The sequence below is a fragment of the Pyrgilauda ruficollis genome, unplaced genomic scaffold, assembly GCF_017590135.1.
Source record: "Pyrgilauda ruficollis isolate IOZ18807 unplaced genomic scaffold, ASM1759013v1 scaffold10, whole genome shotgun sequence".
In the NCBI taxonomy this organism is placed as follows: Eukaryota; Metazoa; Chordata; class Aves; order Passeriformes; family Passeridae; genus Pyrgilauda; species Pyrgilauda ruficollis.
The window spans coordinates 14,502,809-14,523,137 of record NW_024508101.1 but is presented as its reverse complement, the minus strand read 5'-3'; the positions used below and the strand labels follow the sequence as shown (position 1 = coordinate 14,523,137).

General features: G+C 48.9%; 1 protein-coding gene across 5 annotated transcripts in view; it reads right to left on the bottom strand.

Annotated features, from left to right (window-relative positions):
• The window catches only part of POC1A (POC1 centriolar protein A), a 78,600-nt gene extending 66,520 nt beyond the window's left edge, over positions 1-12,080 (bottom strand). For 4 of the 5 annotated variants that reach the window (XM_041466143.1, XM_041466133.1, XM_041466152.1 and 1 more), the window contains exons 1-3: positions 2,926-2,982; positions 1,657-1,741; positions 817-988 (exon numbers count right to left, since the gene is read on the bottom strand). In XM_041466143.1, the coding sequence (XP_041322077.1) occupies positions 817-988; positions 1,657-1,741; positions 2,926-2,943 (275 nt within the window). In that variant the 5' untranslated portion in view covers positions 2,944-2,982. Of the gene's footprint in view, positions 1-816; positions 989-1,656; positions 1,742-2,925; positions 2,983-11,329 lie in introns of those variants that run through there. The other variant, XM_041466173.1, reaches the window with a different exon arrangement.
• Between the last annotated feature and the right edge of the window lie 8,249 nt (positions 12,081-20,329).

Here is a 20,329-nt window from a genome sequence, read left to right as displayed (position 1 = left end):
ATGCTGAGCAGTGCTAGTAGCTCACCCCCACTTCTATGGGAACTGCATGTGACCACATTAGGATAAAAACATTGATCAACCCCAAATTTGCTCATGCTTCACGACCAGTACAGAATACACAGCTAAAACTAGTTGTTCCAGTTGCATACTGGAGGCCAATCCAACAGGAAACAACCCATGTTTCCTATAAAGGGGAAAAAATGCTACAGCTAATTTGTGCAACCATTTAAACACAAAAAGATCAAGGCAAAAGAAGACACTTTGGTTCTGTACTCTTGCCAGGTCCTTCGCTGCAAGGCAGGCAAGGAGAGAGGTGTTTTCACAGCTCATTGAAACAAGAGCCAAGCAGTCAAGGACCTCACAACTGCTCCTGCAATGGCCCGTGCTCCAGCTGGCCATTCCAGTGCCACATCACACAAGAATTCAGCACACCTGATGCTGTACAGCTGTGAGCAAATTGCCATTAACTCAGCCAGGCAAGACAACTCAAATGTGTTCATTTTTCTTTACACATCATTTCCAAATAAATGCAAGATATATTTTTCTGGCAAATAAACACAAGGCATATTTAGAGATCCAAAGCAGAGCGTATTTAGAGATCCAAGAGGTTCATGGAACTCTTGGTCCAAAATCTGTCTCCAGCATGTACTGTACCACCAGGAGCTCCACATTCACAGACTGAAGAGAAGACACAGTGGTTCTTCTGTCCCTCGAACAGATCCCTGTCCCACAGCCAGAGAACTGCAACAAAGCAGTAAGGAGAAATTCCAAGCCATAGCTAAACACAAAGAGAGGCAGAAGGGAACAGGTACTCACGCACTAGGGATCCACAAACGGACTGTTTTGTCTCTAGAGCCTGAAGCCACAAGGTGACCAGAAGGTGAGAACTGGACACACAGAACTGCATCTTTGTGGCCCAAGAAGCGATAGGCTCTCATCTGAGGCTTCATACTCCAGATCATCAGGCACGAATCCATTGAGCCACTTACTGAAATAAAAAAGGAAAACCAAAACCACACCAAACCAAACTTGCATTAGCTCTCCTCTAATTACACTAAAAATGCATTTCACACTCAGCTCCCCATCCAGCAATCTCAATACATTGCCCTTGAAGCTTCACCAGTCTATTGCAAGCTGTGTATTTCATTATTGTCATGCATAACATTTCATTGGTAATTCAAACAAAACAAGGCTAGCCATGCATTACTTTGGACAATTTAATTCCAAGAGTCCAGCCATGCAACAGCCACAGGGTGCAAATCTTCCACACACTCAGTAAATGAAGGTTATCTCTTCACTTTCTTATTTGGAAGAGGCAGGTATCAGCTGCAGCAGGTTAATTGTCACTTCAGATTAAGCAGAGAAGACCCGTGAGCTGGTGACTTAAAAGCACCCTGGCTACATCTCCCTCCTACACCTCTCCATTGTGGCAAAACATTGACCAAAGTGAGGTCAGCTGTTTCTTCACAACATATTAAAAACACAAGCCTGCAATGTGAGTGGAGCAGTGCTCAACTTGCTGTTAGCAGGAAGCAATGGAAGCAACAGCAGGAACTTTAGCTGTTGCAGAGCTGTTGCCTCCACTGCTCCCCGCCTCTAACTAAATCAGAACAGCTCTTGCTTTATCCTCTGGCCATCAAAACACAGACAATTTACCCAATTGTTTCTTAGCACGACTGAAGTCCACACTAGTGACAGCATCTCTGTGGCCTTTGAAGTGCCTCTCCAGGGATGGATCTTCCTAGAAGACAAGAATGTTCAGACGCTACAGATTCAAGAACCATCTTTGTACAATAAAACAATTTTATTTCTACAAGAAGTGAACCAAGACACATATTCACCCCACAAAAAACAGGTAGAGGCAAGAACTGTTGTGCAGGCAACTGTACAACACAAAACACAAATTTCACATATACCATAAATTTTAAAAGAAGCAAATTATCCAAGCTGTTATTAGCTTGGATCTTGAGTGACTGCACAAATCCCTCACACATTTTTACAACATGCTGCTGGCACAGAGATTCTAAAGCTGACTGTAGAACAGATAAGCCATGTCCATGATCACCTGAGCAGGCAGCCAAGCCCAGCTTTGCTCTGACAGCTGCTCAGCTCAGCTTAGGTATAGCCAAGAAGCCACTATTTCCACAGAAGAGGCAAACTCGCAACATTTAACACACTTGTTGAAACAGACAGGAGGAATGAGAACAGTAAAACAGAGTGACACATAACCCTTCCCACAGCACCTTGCTGCAAAGGCCAAGAAAAGCCGGAGGTCAGGCAAAAAAACAAAGACCCGAGAGAACTATTACAAGAGGTTTTAACACTTGAAAATTGCCCAGAGTTCAGGACAGGCTGATCAGCCTTCAGTCCTTGCTCTCACACACACTGCCACTGCCTCCCTGGCAATCCCCACCACAGCCTTTTCGCACTCAGCACGTGAGCAGAGCCCCCAGCCCAGACCAGCACCCAGCCCCAGAGCAGGGCAGCGCTGCCCCCTCAGCACCGGCCTCCCGGAGATGCAGAACCGCCCCACCGGCCTGGAGCTGCCGCTCTGCACAAACACACACCAACCCCGGCTGCAGCAGCACCGCGCACCCAGGGCTACCCCAGCATCAAGCTCCTGGAGCCCCACCTGCATGATGCCACCCCACAGCAGCACTGAACCCCCCTGAGCCCAGCACTGCCTCCCACCGCCACCGCGGCCTCAGGGCGCCCCACAGCACCAGAACCGCCGGGCCGGCACCAGCCCTGCCTTCCCCTTTCACTCTTCCCGGCACAGTCACAACGGCCCAAGGGCTACCACCGCCGGCCCCCGCTCGGCGGCAGTCCCCGCAGCACGCCGGGGTACCCCGGCCCCGCCGCAGCGGCCCCACACGGGCTGTTTTCTTTTCTTTTCCTTTCCATTCCGGCCCGGCCGCCGCTCACCTCGCACACGGCGGCCATGACGCCCCGCGGCCGCCGTTCGGTTCCCGCGCCGCGCGCGCTCCGTAGCAACGGCCCCGCCCTGCGAGGGGCGGGCCCGGCCTGAGGGCGGCGCGGCGGGCGCGGGGCGGGGGCCCCGGAGCTCCTCAGGGCCGCGGAGGGTCCCGAGCGTGGGAGTGGGCTGCTCTGAGCAGGGCCGGCCCCGTCAGGGGGCTGCGGACGTTGGGAAAGCCCCGTCCGGCGCTGTTATAGCAGTTCTCCGGGCAGGCGTGGTGCCGCTCCCTGGGCAGCCCGTTCCGTGCCGAGCGCCCCGCTCCTTTGTCTCACTGCTGCTCTGGGGCCGAATGGTGAGGCGGTCCCCGGATCGCAGCCGGGGGAGCACCACAGAGCCGTGTTCTCTAGGGCTAAGAAGCCGGGCTTCCAAGAAGTGGAACCCCTTCCAAGAAGTGGTTCAGCTGCTGGGAGAGCAGTTGCTTCTGCTTGGTCTGTGAGTGTTCCAAATAGGAACTCACCCCGGGGTTGTGCAGAGCTCACAGGACAGCCGAGAAAGGTTTCTTCTTCCAGTGGTTTAATACCAACTCAAATCTATTTATTCCAATGCTGTTCATCTCTGTCTAGGAACAGCACTATTAATTAGACACTATGGACTGCACAGTGACTGCTCTCTAACAGGCGCCTGTGTTAGCCCAGATCTGCCTCTCCATGAAGCTTGGGTTGACCATCTCAGCTTCTAAAGGGGCCTTTCCTCCATCTCTTCTGCATATAGGTCCCTTCCTTTAAGGACACCTCTCCTCTTGCACGTTTCTGACAGCCAGGGATGTGCTCTGTTGAAGCTGGGGTTATAGTAGTAGAGGATCTAAAACAGGCAAAGGAGAAGAATTAGTTGCCGCCATCTCCCCAGTTACTGCAAGTTGCAGCAGAGGATCATATACCCTGAGGGCCGTGTAGAACCTAAAGCTTGTACGGTTGTGTTCAGGCATCACCACCCCTGGGGTGTTGCCTCCTGAGAGCAGAGCAGTGTGGGATTTTCAAAAGCAGAACAACTGTTTTTTAAAACACAACTATATCTCAGCAGCTTCAGTGCAGTTGTGAGCAGGTAATCTTGTTGGTCCCTTGATGCATCTGCTTGGCATTGGGCAAGTGCCACAGGAAGGTTTCAGATTTAATACAGCAAGACATGGAGCAAAGACATTCAGAGAAATCAGGTTATGCTGAACATGTCTGTGCCTTAAATGGGTTCAAACTCAGTAGATCTCACCAGAATGTATCTTACCCACATTTCTACTAGTCAGAAAGACACACTCAAACATGCCTGAGAAGGAAATGAAAACCAGAGCACTCACTCCCATCCCCATCCCCTCCATCACAGAATCACACACTCTCTTGGGTTGGAAGGGATCTTAAAAATCATCAGGTGCCAACCCCACTCATTTGGCAGGGATGCCACTCGCTATCCCAGGTTGCTCAGAGCCCCATGCAGCCTGGCCTTGAATACTTCAAGGGATGGGGCATCCACAAGCTCTCTGGGCAACCCGTGCCAGGGCCTCACCACACACACAGGGAATAATTTCTTCCTAACAGCTAATCTAAACCTGGCCTCTTTCACTATACAACCACTGTTCCTTGTCCTCTCTCTCTCTGCCTGCACAAAATGTCCCTCTCCCTCATTTTTATAAGCCCCCTTATAAAAAGTGGCTTCTTTTCAACCTGCAAATGGCCCTCTACAAGGAGGCCTTATTTGCTGTGAAGATCCCTCTTCCCCCCACATTATCATAAGCATTAGTAGCTGTGCAGAGCAGCTGCTGTACCTGGCTGTGAGCAGAAGCTGCTGCTTCCTCTGCCAGGAATTCGGGCAGGGAGGCAGATCTTTGGAAATTCCGTTGCATTTTGGTGAATCCATATGCATTCAGCTGTCGCATGAAACTTTTAATTTTCTGTGTGTGGAAGACCTGCTGACCTTCCCTGCCCAGCACCTCCACTTCAAAGAGATCTTTGTTGATGGCCACACATTTTCCACCCTCAGTCCACCAAATGGACTGAAACTTGCTACTTTCCAGCATTTTCCAAAGCTTCTGTGGAAAGCGCAGGGACGAGAACTCTCGCTCCATGGCCATCTTCCTGGACAGCTTGGCTGTGTCCCACCAGCTGGCAGGCAAAGACCAACTGGCACCAACAGACAGCAGGTTCCAATGGAATGTTCTGGCATATCACTGTGGTGCCTGTGCTGTGGGGACATTGCAGGTGACATCTCAGTGATGGTTGGCACAGATCTCACCACTGATCTCAGTGCTGTCCTGGCAGGGGGAGCAGCCTGAGCAGAAACTGCTGAAGGGAACTTGTTGCTTCTCTGTCCCAGAGCCAGCAGCGGTGGGAGTCCAGAGCCCAGCAGTGTCCACAGAGCTGTCCTGAGGGGCTGTGGGCAGGGAGAGGCCTGGGCTGTGTCTGGCTGCAGCAGGAGTGGGTCCCCACCAAGGAGGAGCTGGGCTGGCTGCAGCCTTGGCCATCCCAGGGCCCTCTTTGGGGAGCTTTCTGGCTGCGCCCCTCTGACACCTGCAGGAATGTGACTCCCTGGATCCCTGAAATGCAGAAACAGCAGTGATAGCATGGAGAATAATTTTCTTGACATCTCCTACCCCAAAGCATCAGGGATTCATTGATGTCAACCCATTGTTTTTGCAAACTTCTTGAACAGGATTGCACTATTTTATCTAGTGGGTTTAAAACTAGCTGGGAGAGATGGACCAGGGGACACACTTGCTTCATCTCTGGCATGAGACCCAAAAGCAGTAGTTTCCATTCCATCCATGAATGACCCAGCAGTCAGGCTGGGGGAGCAAAGCCCAAGCCCTCACTCAAGCCATCTAGACAAGAGATGTTCTGGTTTACTTTACCTGCATGACTCCTGCTTTGTTCATAAGTGCAGAGCCATGAACACAATTCCATGAATTGGTCTTCTCAGGGAAGCCATCCCTCCTTCTCCCTGATGCACTGCCTTCCTGCAGCAGACATGCTGGCTCAGGGGTGTTTGTGTGCCTGAAAAGCTCTGCATTCCTGCCTGCCCTTTGAGGTACTGCATCTGAAGAGATACATTCCTCCCTCAGACATGGCCCTTCTGCCCACATAGCTATGGATTTTGGATCTGGAAGTCTGAAGTAGTTTCTATCATGGCCTGACCTGTTCCTCATTAAATTCTTTGGCATTTGAGTATTAGCTTTTCTTTCTCTGTACTGAAATAGAAAGATATACATGATGCTATATATGCCTGAGGTCTGAAAGAATCAATTTTAGAGAAATAAAAAACCGGAAACATGTTGTGATTGCACTCCCACTTATAAAAGCAGGAGATAGGAACATTTGCTTTAATTGAAGGATTCCACCACCCAAAAAACCACCCCAATCTGCCTTCTAGATAATACACAAGCAGCATCTATGGTGGCCATGGATGGTTTCTTTGCTTACCCCAGCCCTGGGGTGTCACTGTGTAACACCAACAGCCAGAGGTGACAGCAGATCATTGGCGTGACACCCTCACCTGTGGGAGTTCAGAGCAAAGGTCAAAAGAGAAAGAATTAAAGGAAATTCATGTCAAGAGGGGGAAAGGTGCCCTTGGGATCAACAAGCACACACTGGGTCCAGCGGTGGAGCTGATAGTCTTGAACAGCCCAGTTCAGCCATTCAGACATGCCTGTGGCGTTATCTGCCCCGGCTCTGGGCTGTCCCTCACGGACGGTGTCCCCGGGAGGCAGCCCCTCCCCGGAGGGACTCCTGCCGTCCTTCGGGTGGCCACCGGGGGGCAGGCGGGGCCGCAGCAGCTCCCTGGGATAGAGAGGGAAAAGCCAGCGGGAAAACGGGATGAAATGCACGCGGCTGCATTAGAGATGAGTCAGGCCCATCTAGGCAGCTTCTTTGGGAAGAATACCGTAACTCTGGGCGATAAAAGCTCTGAGCGTGCCTCTTTCAAATGCCACTTCCCAGCTTGCCACCTTTAGGCATTATCTAGTAATTCTCAGCAAGTCCTTCCCTGGGCTTATCTCTGTCACAGTGAATCAGAAAGAGACCAGAAGCCCCAGGATCTGCCCCGTCTGTCACACCGACAGAGCCTTGCACTGGCAGCCCTGCCAAAGCTGTGATTTCTGCATGCTGCAAAAGCTATTGCAGAGCATCAGACACACCCAGAATTCAGGTGCGTTTTTCTTGCATGAAATTACAGTTAACCTTTGACTGCAAGCCCAATTCATAAAACCCTGAATTTCTCACTAGAGTGTGTGGGTCTAAGTTTAGCAACCAAACTTAATGTTTACCAATTCTATATGGCAAACCCCAGTTGTCACGTGTCCTGTTAATACTTAAACGGCTGAGCACACCAGTCTCTACTTGTACCTTTGCAGTTCTAAGAGTATTCCAAACGACAGCATGCCAAGCTTCAGAAAGCCACCATGAGACTTTTTCTGAAAAAGCTGAGGTTCTCAACGAGACCAGTGTTGGGAAGAAGTACTTTGCCATCTACAAAGGAAGCTCCAAGAGACACAGAGTTAGTGAATGCAATGTGCTCACACCAAATGGAACCAGCACCCACACCCAGGTCTCCCAGTTGCTAGCAGCACTCTCACAACAAGGTCATCCTGTCTCCATGATGCCCATGATCCCAGCATGGCTCCTTCACTGCTTTTTTGTGTCCCATCCCAATACATCCTGGAGATGGAGACAGTGTTGGGCAACCAACCCTGCAATGCTATGGCATAGGTCAAAATGACCATCTGGGCTGTGACAGCCACCTTGGTATTGGCACTTTGCATCCAGAGAGCGCAGCAGGGACTCAGGCAGCCCAAGCACACAGCTACAAGGAGCCAAAGAATGTAGATGAAGATTCATAGCACAGAGAGTTGTGGTCCAACCTCCTTTACTGCTGCTGTGGAACGGGGCAGCTACAGACAGGTTAGACACCGCAGAAGGGAGCAGACCCATCAAGCCGCTCAGCTGATGACAGTGCCATGTCCCATTGCTTCCGTGGGAAGAGGCTGCTTTACATCAGCTGAAGATGTAGCTTGCTGCCACATCAGTTATTTTTTCTCTTACTAATTACTTTGTCCTCCCCTGTGTGCCAAACCTGTTTATTTATAGCCCACGTTTCTTTTTCCCACCTGTCTTTGTGTTTATTACCATTCCTTACAGAGTTAAGAGAAAGACAGGGAGAAAAAAACCCCAACTTTTACTCAAGTAAGTCCTGACCTAAATGCAAATCTGTTCAAGGAAATTCAGAGAGCTTTGATGCTGCATAAGAAGAGAAAGGGAAGAGGAGCAGCCTCTGCTTCTATCAGAACAGATCTTTACTGCTGCGTAACAAGGCAAGGGAGCAAAAGCCAAGGGAGTTTAAAGAGGAAGCTCAGACAAAGGTCACCTGGCTGCCCCAGGTGCTTGTTATCAGCACCTTGAAAAGAGGGAGGAAAGTGACACGAGCTGATTACAGCAACAGCAGGAAACAGCTGACAGGGCTGGGGGAGCCCTCCCCTCAGCATTCGGCATGCTGGAGGTCTTTGCTGTTGTAAAGCAGAGAGCCTGCAAAGGCTGGACTCTGCAGTTGCTCAGGACACTAAGAGAAAATATTTCTGCTTCAGACTTGAAGTGTCTGCTAGGCAGAGAGTCAGAAAGCACCCTGTTAATTGCAATACCCTGTTTTATTTGCTGCCTAGTCTTTGTAGTGGTTTTGTACTACTCACTGCTCATCCGTATGAGGGGAAGGGTGACAAGGGCATGCATGTAGAAGCACCAGAGGAATACGCTGCTACTCCCTCTGTGGAGCTACACAGTTCTTAGCCATCCGAGAGAGAGCAAGTAAAGGGAGCTCATACATGCCTGCAGTTTCCAGAACCAGCCTAAAGGAGGAGAAGGATTCAGGAGTGAGAAAACCTCAAGCTGGATCCAGCCAGAATACCATCAGCAGCTTCTTGGCATCTACAAGGTTGTCTCTGACGACTTACATCGGTTCTAGCGTCTTAAGCCACTATAAGATCTTAAAATCTGTTACAGGAATGTGGATAAAACCTGGCTTTAAAATGTCTCCAGCACAGGTGGCTCAGCTGTGCTGATGTTGCTGACCAAGGGCAGGTGGCTGCTTTCAGTCCCTGAACTTTCTCTACTGGTGTCTGTAGGGGTGAGTAGAGTTCAGGCTTTGCTGAACTCACAATTGCATCAACCCACAGCCCAAAGTGCACAAAAACTGGTGCTAGGAAAATGCTAGCTGAGTTCACAGGAGTGAAGCTGAAACCTTTGGGACACGGAATTCCTCACTCACGGGGCACACATCCAGCACCCACACCCAGCAGGGTTTATTGCCACACAGACCCTGGTGCTGGGGCTGGCCTGGCCAGGGCAGGTAACTGCATGGTCCAGCACCACTCACCTGCAAAGCAGGTTGTTATTACCAGTGCCATGGAAGCATGTTCCAGAATTCACCTCTCCCCATGGGGCTGCTTTCCAAACAACATTGATCACTGGGCTGAATCACATTTGGCCTTGACTTTTAAGCCTCTAATCTTATCGAACAGGTCTTCATCCCAGAATTTCACAAATCCAGATCCCCACTCTGCAGATTAGAGGAGGGTATCAGTCAGACCCTGCTGAACAGTATCAGGTGTCTCTGGAAAGTGTAACATGGGAAAAACTAAAAGGATGGAGACTCAGCAATGCTGAGAGCAGAGTGGGCAGGGTGACATCAACCTTCCTTGAGAAACTCCTGCTGACAGGAGAGTTTGGTCAGCACAGGCAAGCACAGAACTGCCCAGTCCTTCTTCTAAAGCTCTACACTCTCAGGAGCCTTGCATCTCCTGAAGACCCAAAGCTGGCTTCTCTCCTTCCCACACGCCATTCCGGCACGCTGCAGAGAGGAATGGCAGGTAAGTGTGGCCAGAGCAGACTACAGAACAGCCCCAAATATCTGCTACATTTGCTGCCTTTACATGCTGAAGGGAAGGATGCATCTGTTTGCAACATGTCAGAGCAGCCCTTGTTCCAACGAGCATAAACTCTATGGCACCCACCTGAGCATCTCCCCTGCAGCACTTTCCCCTCTGAACAGACTATAATTACTAAAGCTAGACATTCCTGCTGTGAACTGAGCTGTGTGAGGGGGTAGTGGCTCTTTGTATTTCTAAGCCAGTTGAAGCAGGCAGAACTAGACAGTGGTGGACTCACTGCCCACCACCCAAACCAATTTCTTCCTTGCACAGGTCATTTGCCCTTCCAATATTTTTTCCTCAGAGAGAGAAAGACGCTCTTGTCTTCCTTTCTGTCCAGTGCCAACAGGAGCTCAGCCTTTCCTGCACCTCTGTGCTAGCAGGATATGGCCACATTTGTACTGGGACATCTGTCTTGCTGAGGCTACGAAAGGACAAGTAGGACATTAAAGACACAGAACAATTTAGGAGATTTTTCCACTGGTCAAATAGGACAGGACAACCAGAAAGGTTTATTGTTCAAACAGTTTATTATCAATTCTATTAGAATTCTATTAGGTTGTGGCTATCAGACTTTGTATCATATAGTGCTCCAGGAGGCTCTAGAAGGATGGGAGCAGCTGCCAGTGGAGATGGATGGGCTTCAGCTGACACCTGCATGTCCCTCCACACTGACCATCTGCGCTTCTGGAGAGGCCTTTCATCCAACCCTGCTGCACACAGGGCTCTCTGTTTGAGGGCAGCTCTCCTTTTGCACATTCCCAGCAGCCAGGGATGTGCTCTGTTGAAGCTGGGGTTATAGTAGTAGAGGATCTAAAACAAGGAGAAGAGTTAGTTGCTACTATTCAAAGACTGGAAAAATGCAAGCTACAAGAACTAGGACTCTGAATTGCAAAAGGGGAGCATGGCTAAGGAAAAGGACTTTGAACTTAAATATGGAACTTAAAGCTCAGGCTAAAGCATTATGTGGCCATTGTGTTCAGCCATCACAACTTGAGGTTTTACCCTCCTGGGGGCTAAATCAGAACAATTGTTTTCAAAAGCTAAACATCACTATTTCTCTGCAACTTCAGAGCAGATATGAGCAGGCAGGTAATCCCATGATCCTTGGATACATCTGCTTGGCATTGGGCAGGTGCCACAGGGAGGTTCCAGATTTGGTCCAGCAAGATACAGAGCAAAAACATTCAGAGAAATCAGACTACACTCAGTCTGTCTGTCCCTTAAACAGGTTTAAACTCAGTAGCTCTCACTGAAATGTATTTCATCTGCATTTCCACTAGTCAGAAAGACTCACTCAAATCTGCTTGAACACAGGCTGAGAAAGGAATGAAAACCAGACCACTCACTCCCATCCCCACCTCTTCTATGGCAAGGCCTTACTTGCTGTGAAGGTCCCTCTTCCCCCCCACGTTATCACAAGCATTAGTAGCTGTGCAGAGCAGCTGCTGTACCTGGCTGTGAGCAGAAGTTGCTGCTTCCTCTGATAGGAATTCAGGCAGAGAGGCAGATCTTTGGAAATCCCGCTGCACTTTGGTGAATCCATAGAGGTTCAGCTGGCGAATAACACTCCTGATGTGCTGTGTGTTAAAAACCCGCTGACAAACTCCCCTGCCCAGCACCTCCACTTCAAAGAGATCTTTGTTGATGGCCACACATTTTCCACCCTCACTCCACCAAATGGACTGAAACTGGTCACTTTCCAGCATTTTCCAAAGCTTCTCTGGAAAGCAGAGGGGCAAGAATCGATTGTCTTTGCCTGTGCTCTCACTGGAAACAGCAGGAGCTCGTTTGGTCCTGTGTCTGTCTCTGCAAGACCAGACGTCCTGCTCGTCCTCCATCGCTTGCATGGCAGTGTCACAGGGTACAATTCCCCCCTGTCCTGGAAGGCCAGGAGCAGCCATGTCAGCTCACTGCCCCAGTGCATCTGAAGCAGAAAGGGGTGGTGTTTCTGGGGAAATCAGCTCGCTTTTCTATTCCCACAGGTGGACTGGAGCTTCCCTCATTGGCCATCACCCTGCACAGCCATACCTCGTTCTCCCAGTCAGTGGGCAAAAGCCAACTGACCGTGGCTAACTGTGGGTTCCAGTGGAATGTTCTGGCATATCACTGTGGTGCCTGTGCTGTGGGGACATTGCAGGTGACATCTCAGTGATGGTTGGCACAGATCTCACCACTGATCTCAGTGCTGTCCTGGCAGGGGGAGCAGCCTGATCAGAAACTGCTGAAGGAACTTGTTGCTTCTCTGTCCCAGAGCCAGCAGCGGTGGGAGTCCAGAGCCCAGCAGTGTCCACAGAGCTCTGAGGGGCTGTGGGCAGGGAGAGGCCTGGGCTGTGTCTGGCTGCAGCAGGAGTGGGTCCTCACCAGGGAGGAGCTGGGCTGGCTGCAGCCTTGGCCATCCCAGGGCCCTCTTTGGGGAGCTTTCTGGCTGCGCCCCTCTGACACCTCCAGAAATGTCCTTGTGGATCTCAGGAAGAAAGGTCAGCCCAGGGGACCAGCCCAAGGGACTGCACTAGGCTGCACAGGGGAATGTGGGAAAGCCCAGCCCTGATGCCAAAGGTGGAGGCCAGCCAGGGCCTGGCTGCTGGGTAGTGGTGACAGAGATGAGGCATTCCAGGCATTCTCCAGCACAGCTGGGAAGTGGGGGAGCAGCTGCTTGTCCAGGTGTACAGGGTCTGCATATGCAGGGACGTGTTAGGGATTAGCTGTGTTGCCTTGGCAAGCACAGGCTTTCTGTGAGCAGACACCTGTGTGTCCTGTGCAGGAGCTGCTGTGAACACCTCCTTCTCCGTGCCAGCAGCAGTTCCCTGGGCAGGCCAAAGATCTTGACAGCTTCCTGAGGGGCAGCTTTCCTCCAGCTCCTCATCCAAGCACAATGCAGCTGGGGTTCTTTTTTTGTGGCTCACTCTTGGCTTGTAGCCTTCCAGCACCTTGGGATGGTCCATCTTAAAGCTAGACTGTAACAGAATCATAGAACCTAGAAAGTGCAGAGGAGGAGAGTTAATTATAACAATTCAAGCCTGAAAAACAAAAATACCTAAGAACTAAGACTTTAGTCTTGGCCAAAATCCAAGCCTGGGTATGAAGAAGACAGGGGAGTTTGAAACCTCAAGCTTGGGCTGGCCCAGATGTTACAATATGGTTCTACTAAGTGATAACCAGCCCTGGGTTTTTACCTGAGCAAGTCCACAGAGCTGTCCTAAAGGGCTGTGGGCAAGGAGAAGAGGCCTGGGCCATGTTCAGCTGCACCCAGGAGTGATTCCCCAAAGAGCAGCAGGGACAGCTGCAGCCTGGGACATCCCAGTGCCCCCTTTGGAAACCTTTCCAGATGCACCCCTCTGACACCTGCAGAGACACCCTGACAGTCTGCACCTTTTGAGATTCACTGGAGAAACACTTTACAAAGCTCCTTGGTAACAAACTAGCCTTTCAACTGGCTATGGAAAGTTCTGCCAAGCAAGGGGAAAGGGTTTTCCTTGTTGAAACACATTGCAGCAAGCCTTTGTGTGGAGTAAACAGTCTTCATGCCAGCAGGATCAATACTAACAACCTGTCTTGGTACCCAGTTCTGAGCTGCTGCTTGTCTCTCTCTTGCAGCCCAGTGTGAGGCAGTTTGGCTGCAGCATTCTGTGATCTTTGTAAGAGGGGAGGCTATTTCTGAAGTGACAGAGACCCAGCAGACGGCTGAGAGCCCAGAACAGCCCCTGAGCTCACCTTGTTAGCACTGCCAGGTTGCTGTTCTCTGACAATCTGTTCTAAACACTGGCTAAGTTTGGAAACAGTGCTAAAAGCAGGCTTGTCATGGTCGTGCCAATGAATGAAGAGCTTGTCAACAGAGGGAGAGTCACCAGCAGCACAAGGGAGAAGTATAAACATGACTATATTTCCTCTATAGAATGGTTTATATCTAGCTGTGAATCCTTCAAGCTGCTGCAACAGAGCTTTAATACTGTATTAAGGGCTGGAAAATTGGAGGGTCAGAGGATATTTCACTGTCTAGCTCCAGTCTTTTGCAAATGGATGTGAATCATTCATTCAAAACAAGCCAGTTCCTAACAGGTTCTGACCCTTATAGTGTCCTTATTCAGCTCTTGACTTCAGCTTTATCTCCAGAAAATCCTCAGCAATTTAGGCTTACTCCAAGGGCCAAGGTCACCAAGCATTCACAGAAGACAAGGAACAGCAACATGCAGTTGTTGGCAGCAGGGCAAACCCTCTGGGGTGAAGAGCCAGCATCCAGTGATCACAGCACCACCTCTCCCAACCCAGCCTTCAGGAAGTAAGTTGTTGTGTTTTTTCCTGTGAAAGCAGAAAGGTGAAGAAAGATGCTGGTTCTCACAGGAAGATGGACAAGGCAAAAAAAAGGGAGGTGCTACAGCTGTAGTGAGTTTGGGGTGTGCTGCTTTGTGTTATCCTGAGGTATAGGAAAAGCCTGTAGGTGTAGGAGTCTCCTGCAACACCTCAGGCCTTCTCAAAAGAATTTATTTCCCACTGCAAGTCACCCAGCTCTGCATTTCCTTCGGACTTACTCCCTCTTGGAGACCAGACACATTCCTCTGCCCCTGCCTTTCAGCTCAATGCCAGGCCTGCAATGTGTCTGATAGATAAACCAAGCCCTGGCAAAACCAAGCACATTCTTGTCTAGCACCATACCTTGACCCACTGATGAGTTCTATTTTCATCATGTCCTGGAGATGTGGGAAACAGCTGGAGCCAGAATTCATGAGAAGAAGCAATAGAATTTCAGGCATTTCAAAAATAGAAAGATCAGAAAGGTTAGGCTTGAACCAAGTGAGGCAGACAAAGCCTATAACCCCTGCCAGGAGGATGAGCAATGCAAACAGTGGATGCTTGTTTCTGGAGGAGAGATTTTTCCCAGTTACAGCAGAGGAATATGTTTTAAGTAGCTGGCTTTTGGTCCCTGTTTTGTTTACTCTTCCAAAGACAAAACCAAAAGTGACGCCATACCCTACTTTATTAAGTGCAGAAGGAAGCATCTGGGAAGGGCAGCAAAACATTACAAAGTCCAGACCAGCCTAAAAAGAGACACTCACAAACCCTCCTGAGTCTGCTGAATATGTAGATATTTATCTAGTACAGCCTGCTACACAGCTGAACAGAAAACACCTGCTGGGCTTCAGGATGCTCCAAGCAGCCAGGAGGAGAACAGGGGGAATATCACACCCAGCTGCTCCTCAGGGGTTGCTTGGTCCCTTGAATAACCACCACTGCTCAGAAGGACCAGACCTCAGCTGCTGGAAGCAGACCCCACAGCCTCTGCCATAGCTGTGTTCATGCTGGCTCCAGTTCAAGGGCTGTATGGCCACTGCCCACTTGTCAAGCTCCTGGCAACTTCTAGCCTGTGCCAAGCAGAAGCTGAGGAGCAGAATGAGGAAGTGATCCACTGAAACTTGTTCTGTGTGAGGAACTTCCCCAGAGAACAGCACGAGAAAGGCATTGCCTGCCCAGGAAAGTGCCACACTAAAGCTGGAGAATGGCCAAGCTCTTGTTCAAGCTGGCTGATTTGATCACAGAAGCCAGTACCTCTGCCAAATGCAGGCACTGGCTGAACACTATTATAATTAGAGCTGAAGTGCTAGACCTGTTGTTTCTAATTTCTGTTATTTTTATAATTTTCAGTAATTTGTGTTAACCTGAAGTATTTTCAGTATTTTGTGTTAACTGAAGAGAGATGGTGTCCAATTTCAGGGGGTAGGAGAACTTCATGCTAAGAACATCCAGTTTTTTTTTTCCTACTTAAGCAGTCCAAACCTAGTGGTGCAAACCTACGTGCACCAAAAAGGTCCTAAGGCAAAGGGGAAGTACTTCACTTGCTAAATCAACTTATTGAACAATTAGAGTTAGCAGTATTTCATTCTGTCAAATTATCCCAAAGGTAATTATTCTAATCAGCAAACCTTTATTAGAAATTGCAGAGGTACAGTAAAGAACAGTAAGGAATCAGCTATTTCATCTGCAGCTGTCCTGACCTTCAGGGAAAAATCTCTCTAGCACAACATGGTTGCCATAAATACTTACACCATGACAAAAGATGTCAGAAATGCAGGCTGTTGACATTACAGGATACTCAGCCAAAGCAAAACTGTATGGCTTTTAAACTGAGAGTTTAAAGACCAGCAAGTTTCATGACAGTGTGATATGCTATCCTAGAGTTCAGAGGGCAGGAAAGTGCAGCTGATATTGAACACAAATATACTATTTTCTTTTACAGAAGTTCGTTTCCAAATGACACAGAACTGTTTAACTCATTGCCAAGTTTCAGCTCAAAACGAAGCACGTTTGTCTTGAAGGCCTCTTCCAACCTAGTGATTCTGTGAAGTTCATAAAAGTTCATCAAAGCAGAGTTCACCAGAAGTTTTATTCTTTTAATGATTAACAAATTTTTTTTTCTTTTTTTTTAAATCCTGGTTCATATCCTCTGGTTCAGGGGATTGCCAGGACCACAATGCACACCAGCATCTTCATTTTGAGTCTGCTGCTAGCTGGATGGGCATTTGCTCTGACTCACTGGACTCACACAGTCAGCCAAGACTGAAGTATTCAAGTCTCAGTGTTGTTTGTGCAAAACAAAGCCTCATTTGGCAGTGTGGGATTTCACAGGCTCATTTCTCAAAGTGTCTTCTCAGAGTGTTCAGTTCCTCCTTGTGTCTCTTGTGAGCCTGAAAAGACAGACCACCATCCCCAAGGAGGGCAGGCACAGGGTTGCTCTGCTTCTTGTTTGTAAAGTATTACAACACTGTGCAAGCAAATGGTCTAACCTCGCATGAAAAGACATCTTAGATTAATCACACTGGTGTTGCAATCATGGATGTCATGGATAAAAATGACCCAAAGAAGAGGAGGATGACAATTTTCCATCAGTGCTTATTTACTCTAATTATAAACAGAGATTCCCAGCTCTCTTAAGCTAGGCCAAACAACTAGCACCTACCTGTGGCCTGTTATCTTAGCTGAGGACTATGCTAGAGCAGATTTTCTGCCACATATCTGGAAGCCTTGATCCTACAAGGTCAACAGCAGAAGCATCATTTTACTGTTACTGCTGAATATACATTTCTTGCACAGTTACAGAAACAGCTCCTTGCTACTATAAAGAGGTACCCTCATATCACCTCCAGATGTCATAATTATAAGGTAAAGTTTCTTGGTGCCAACCCCACCATAAGTTCTTATACCTTGTTCAGTGTGGTACAAAACTCTGCCCCTGAGCTGAGCTGTGGTCTCTGCTGTGCTGATGAAACCAGCATTCACAATGGGGTTCTGAGCTTAGATTGTGGAGAGGAAGCTTTAACGCCAAAAAATAAAATCATGAGTAACTACATTAAATAAGTTGAACATATCTTTTATACAACCCCTGTCCTTCCCAAGTGAAATGCAACTGTATGGATGTGGAGCTCTTACAGCTTTTGAGCTAATGCTTTTTATGCAGTAGGGGAGGTGGAAAGATGACACAAAGCCCACACATGGTAAAACACCTTTGCAACAGGAAAATCAAACCCTCTACATCGTAAAAGCAAGCAGAGAGTCAGGTCATCGGGCTCAAGCAATTGATCAGGTAGAAAACCTGAGATATCTGAGTGGTTTTCTTAGGAATGGTTGACTACTTACACAGATTGTGCAACTGCTCTGCCTCTGCTCTGCAAACACAGCCTGATGTCCAAACAGCAGTGTCTGTAACAGCCTGCCTCTGCATTGATATCATTTGTGTGCCCTTTGTAAATAAACAAATAGTGACTCACAAGTGACAGGCTTGGAGAAACCCAGGGCAGGGGTTATAGAACAGACTAAGTCCTCACCTTCTCATCTGCCCAGGCACACAGCACAGAACGGGCCTGGCTGCAGCAGGGCAGCTCCACAGCACAGCAACCCTGGCTGCCAAGTCCAAACCCTCGCCCCAACAGCTCAGTGACATTTGGCCTAACTGGCAACAGCAGCTCTGGCCTGGCAGGATATCCCCCAAAGGTGAACATTCCCACTATATCCTCACCCAAAAGCACCTCTTTCCCCAGCACTGCGTGTGCCATCCACCCTCCAGATTGCTACACTGAATTAACACTGGATAAGTGAAAAAAAGTACAGAAGGGATAAATAGAAATTAATGTTTAACCTTTTCCTACCTTACATTACTGGCAAATAGCTGCAAGCAATCCAGAAATTAGTTCCACTCATTTAGTTTCTGCTTGGTGAGCGATTTTGTTTCCTCTGCCATGCAAAGAGCTCCATCAACAGCAGACCTAAGGAAACCGAGTCCCTCATGGATTTAGTATTTGGATAATTGGTTTCTGGTTTGGTTTTTTTCCTCATGGCTGCTACAGTTCAAGTCTGCTACAGCCTGTTTCTTGGTCAGTGGATGGCAAGTTCTCTATCAAATGGCTTCGTGGTTTCAGAGATCTCTTAGGAACTTTTAAAAGCTTTACTGTTCTTTGAGCTTCTCACTGAACTGAAGCACGACCACCAGGCATTCAGCACAACCACAGTACAACACTGTGCCCTCACAGAGTTCAGCTTGAAACAAATGGAAAAGGAAGCCAAGAGCAAATCATATCCTAGTCTAGCAAAAATCCTTTAAAACACAAGAGAATTGCAAAACCAAATCTGAAAAGGCAGAGAATCAGAAGATTCTTGTTTGTAGGCTCGTCTCCTCAGTTCTTAGAGTTGTAGTCTGAACCTCCAAACTAAAGCACTTGGACAGTCATGATCCAGAGACTGGATCTTCAGCCCTGAACACCCAGAGTGCAGGGAAGCTCTTGAGTCCAAGTCTCCTTCTCCTATCACCAGCAGTAGCCAGCCACAACTGCCTGGCATCAGCCCTCCTGTCACAAGAGGAGAGTCAGTCCTTTATCCTTGCAGCCCATCTCCGGGCAGGACTGCCTGGTACTGCTGGAGAAGCTGGGTATGAATGGATGGCTCATTCATGCTGGGACACTGGGCTGTTTTCTTGTCCCTCACAGCACGATCTCACCCAGCACAAGAGAGCTGTGAAACCAGTTCCCTGCACGGTGCCACTCCACTGGGCTGAGCAACCAGAGATGTCAGAGGCTTACCTGGAGCCTGTGATCCTTAAGGCTGTGTCTGGTTGTAATTAAATCACCTGCTAGGGAGGACGTCCTGCCTGCTTTACCCAGCAGTGTCTGGGCAAGGCTGTGCAGGGACAGAGACAGAGGCTGCAAGGGCCTACTTTGCAGGCTGCAGAAAGAGCAGAGGCACGCTAAGACCATTGCACTGAGGTTCCAGCAGCCTCATCTTGCCTCCTTACCTCCCTCAACCTGCATCCAGAGGCGCACAGTCATCTCCAAGTCCTCCCTCTGTTGCCCAGCAGGGCCCAGCTGTGCTCCTCACTCATTCCTGCCCTGGGCAGGCCAGGTCTGTGCTGGGGCCACTGCACCACCCCAGAGGTGGAAGCCAAGATCTGAGCATTGGCAAGCTGGGGGTGTGCAGGAAAGAACAACCCCAGGTTGCAGAGAACTCACTGCCACACAGACAGCCAAGGTGGTTTATTTCTTCTTTACTTTGACATTAATTGAAATTAGTAGTTGTTTCATCCACAGGACAACTGAAGCTTCCAAGACAAGTAACTGGTGGGACAACCACTTGCTAGCAGCCCAGGTAATTATCCAAGACTTAGGCTGGTGTTTGCTTCAAAGACCCTCTATGTTCCAGTACAGCTCACCCACTGCCCTCAAGTTTTACAACATCTGAGGCTGCAGTAACTGTTAAACTGCTGTTCATGGTTTGGGCAAAACCCTACATTGAACAATACCCAGACTTATCTTGATGTTAGCAAAGCAAAGTTGAGCAAATGGGAGATGTGCTCTCGCAACAGAAAGTTATGCAGAGCCCCAGGCCAGGCAGAGTGCTCTCAAGGCCTCCATGTCAAGCCCAAGGGCCACCTCACCTCATCTCTTATCCAGACCAACACCAGACACTTCCCAAAGAGGTGCAAGAACCACAGACTTGTATACCTGGCCTCCAGCACCTCAGGACTGGTTTATGTCTGGACAGTAACACCCAAGTTTCCCTCACAAAAGCATCACTGTTGATTCCAACACCAAGTTGCCTTGTTTTCCATTTAAGAACCTGAGCTGAACACTCCATCTTGCTACATTTATGGTCTAACCAACTTCTGAAGACAATGAGGCACATAAGTAAGCTCAGCTAACCAGTGGCTAAAAGGATTTTCTCACAGCCCAATCATCCTTTAGTTAAGCTCCACAATTTCATGGCAACAAGCCCCAGATAGGCTGGAGATGTTGGGAACAGGAGGTTCTTCCTAGTTACCACACAATACATATTTTTCCTGGGTGGCTATTTGTTGCTACCAATCATGCTGAGAACAGCACTGTTCCCTGTGGCACAGTGAATTCAATTTATAATAAAACCAAAAAGAGAAAAAATAGGGCAGCTTTGACAAGATCTGCTTGACTCACCCCTGC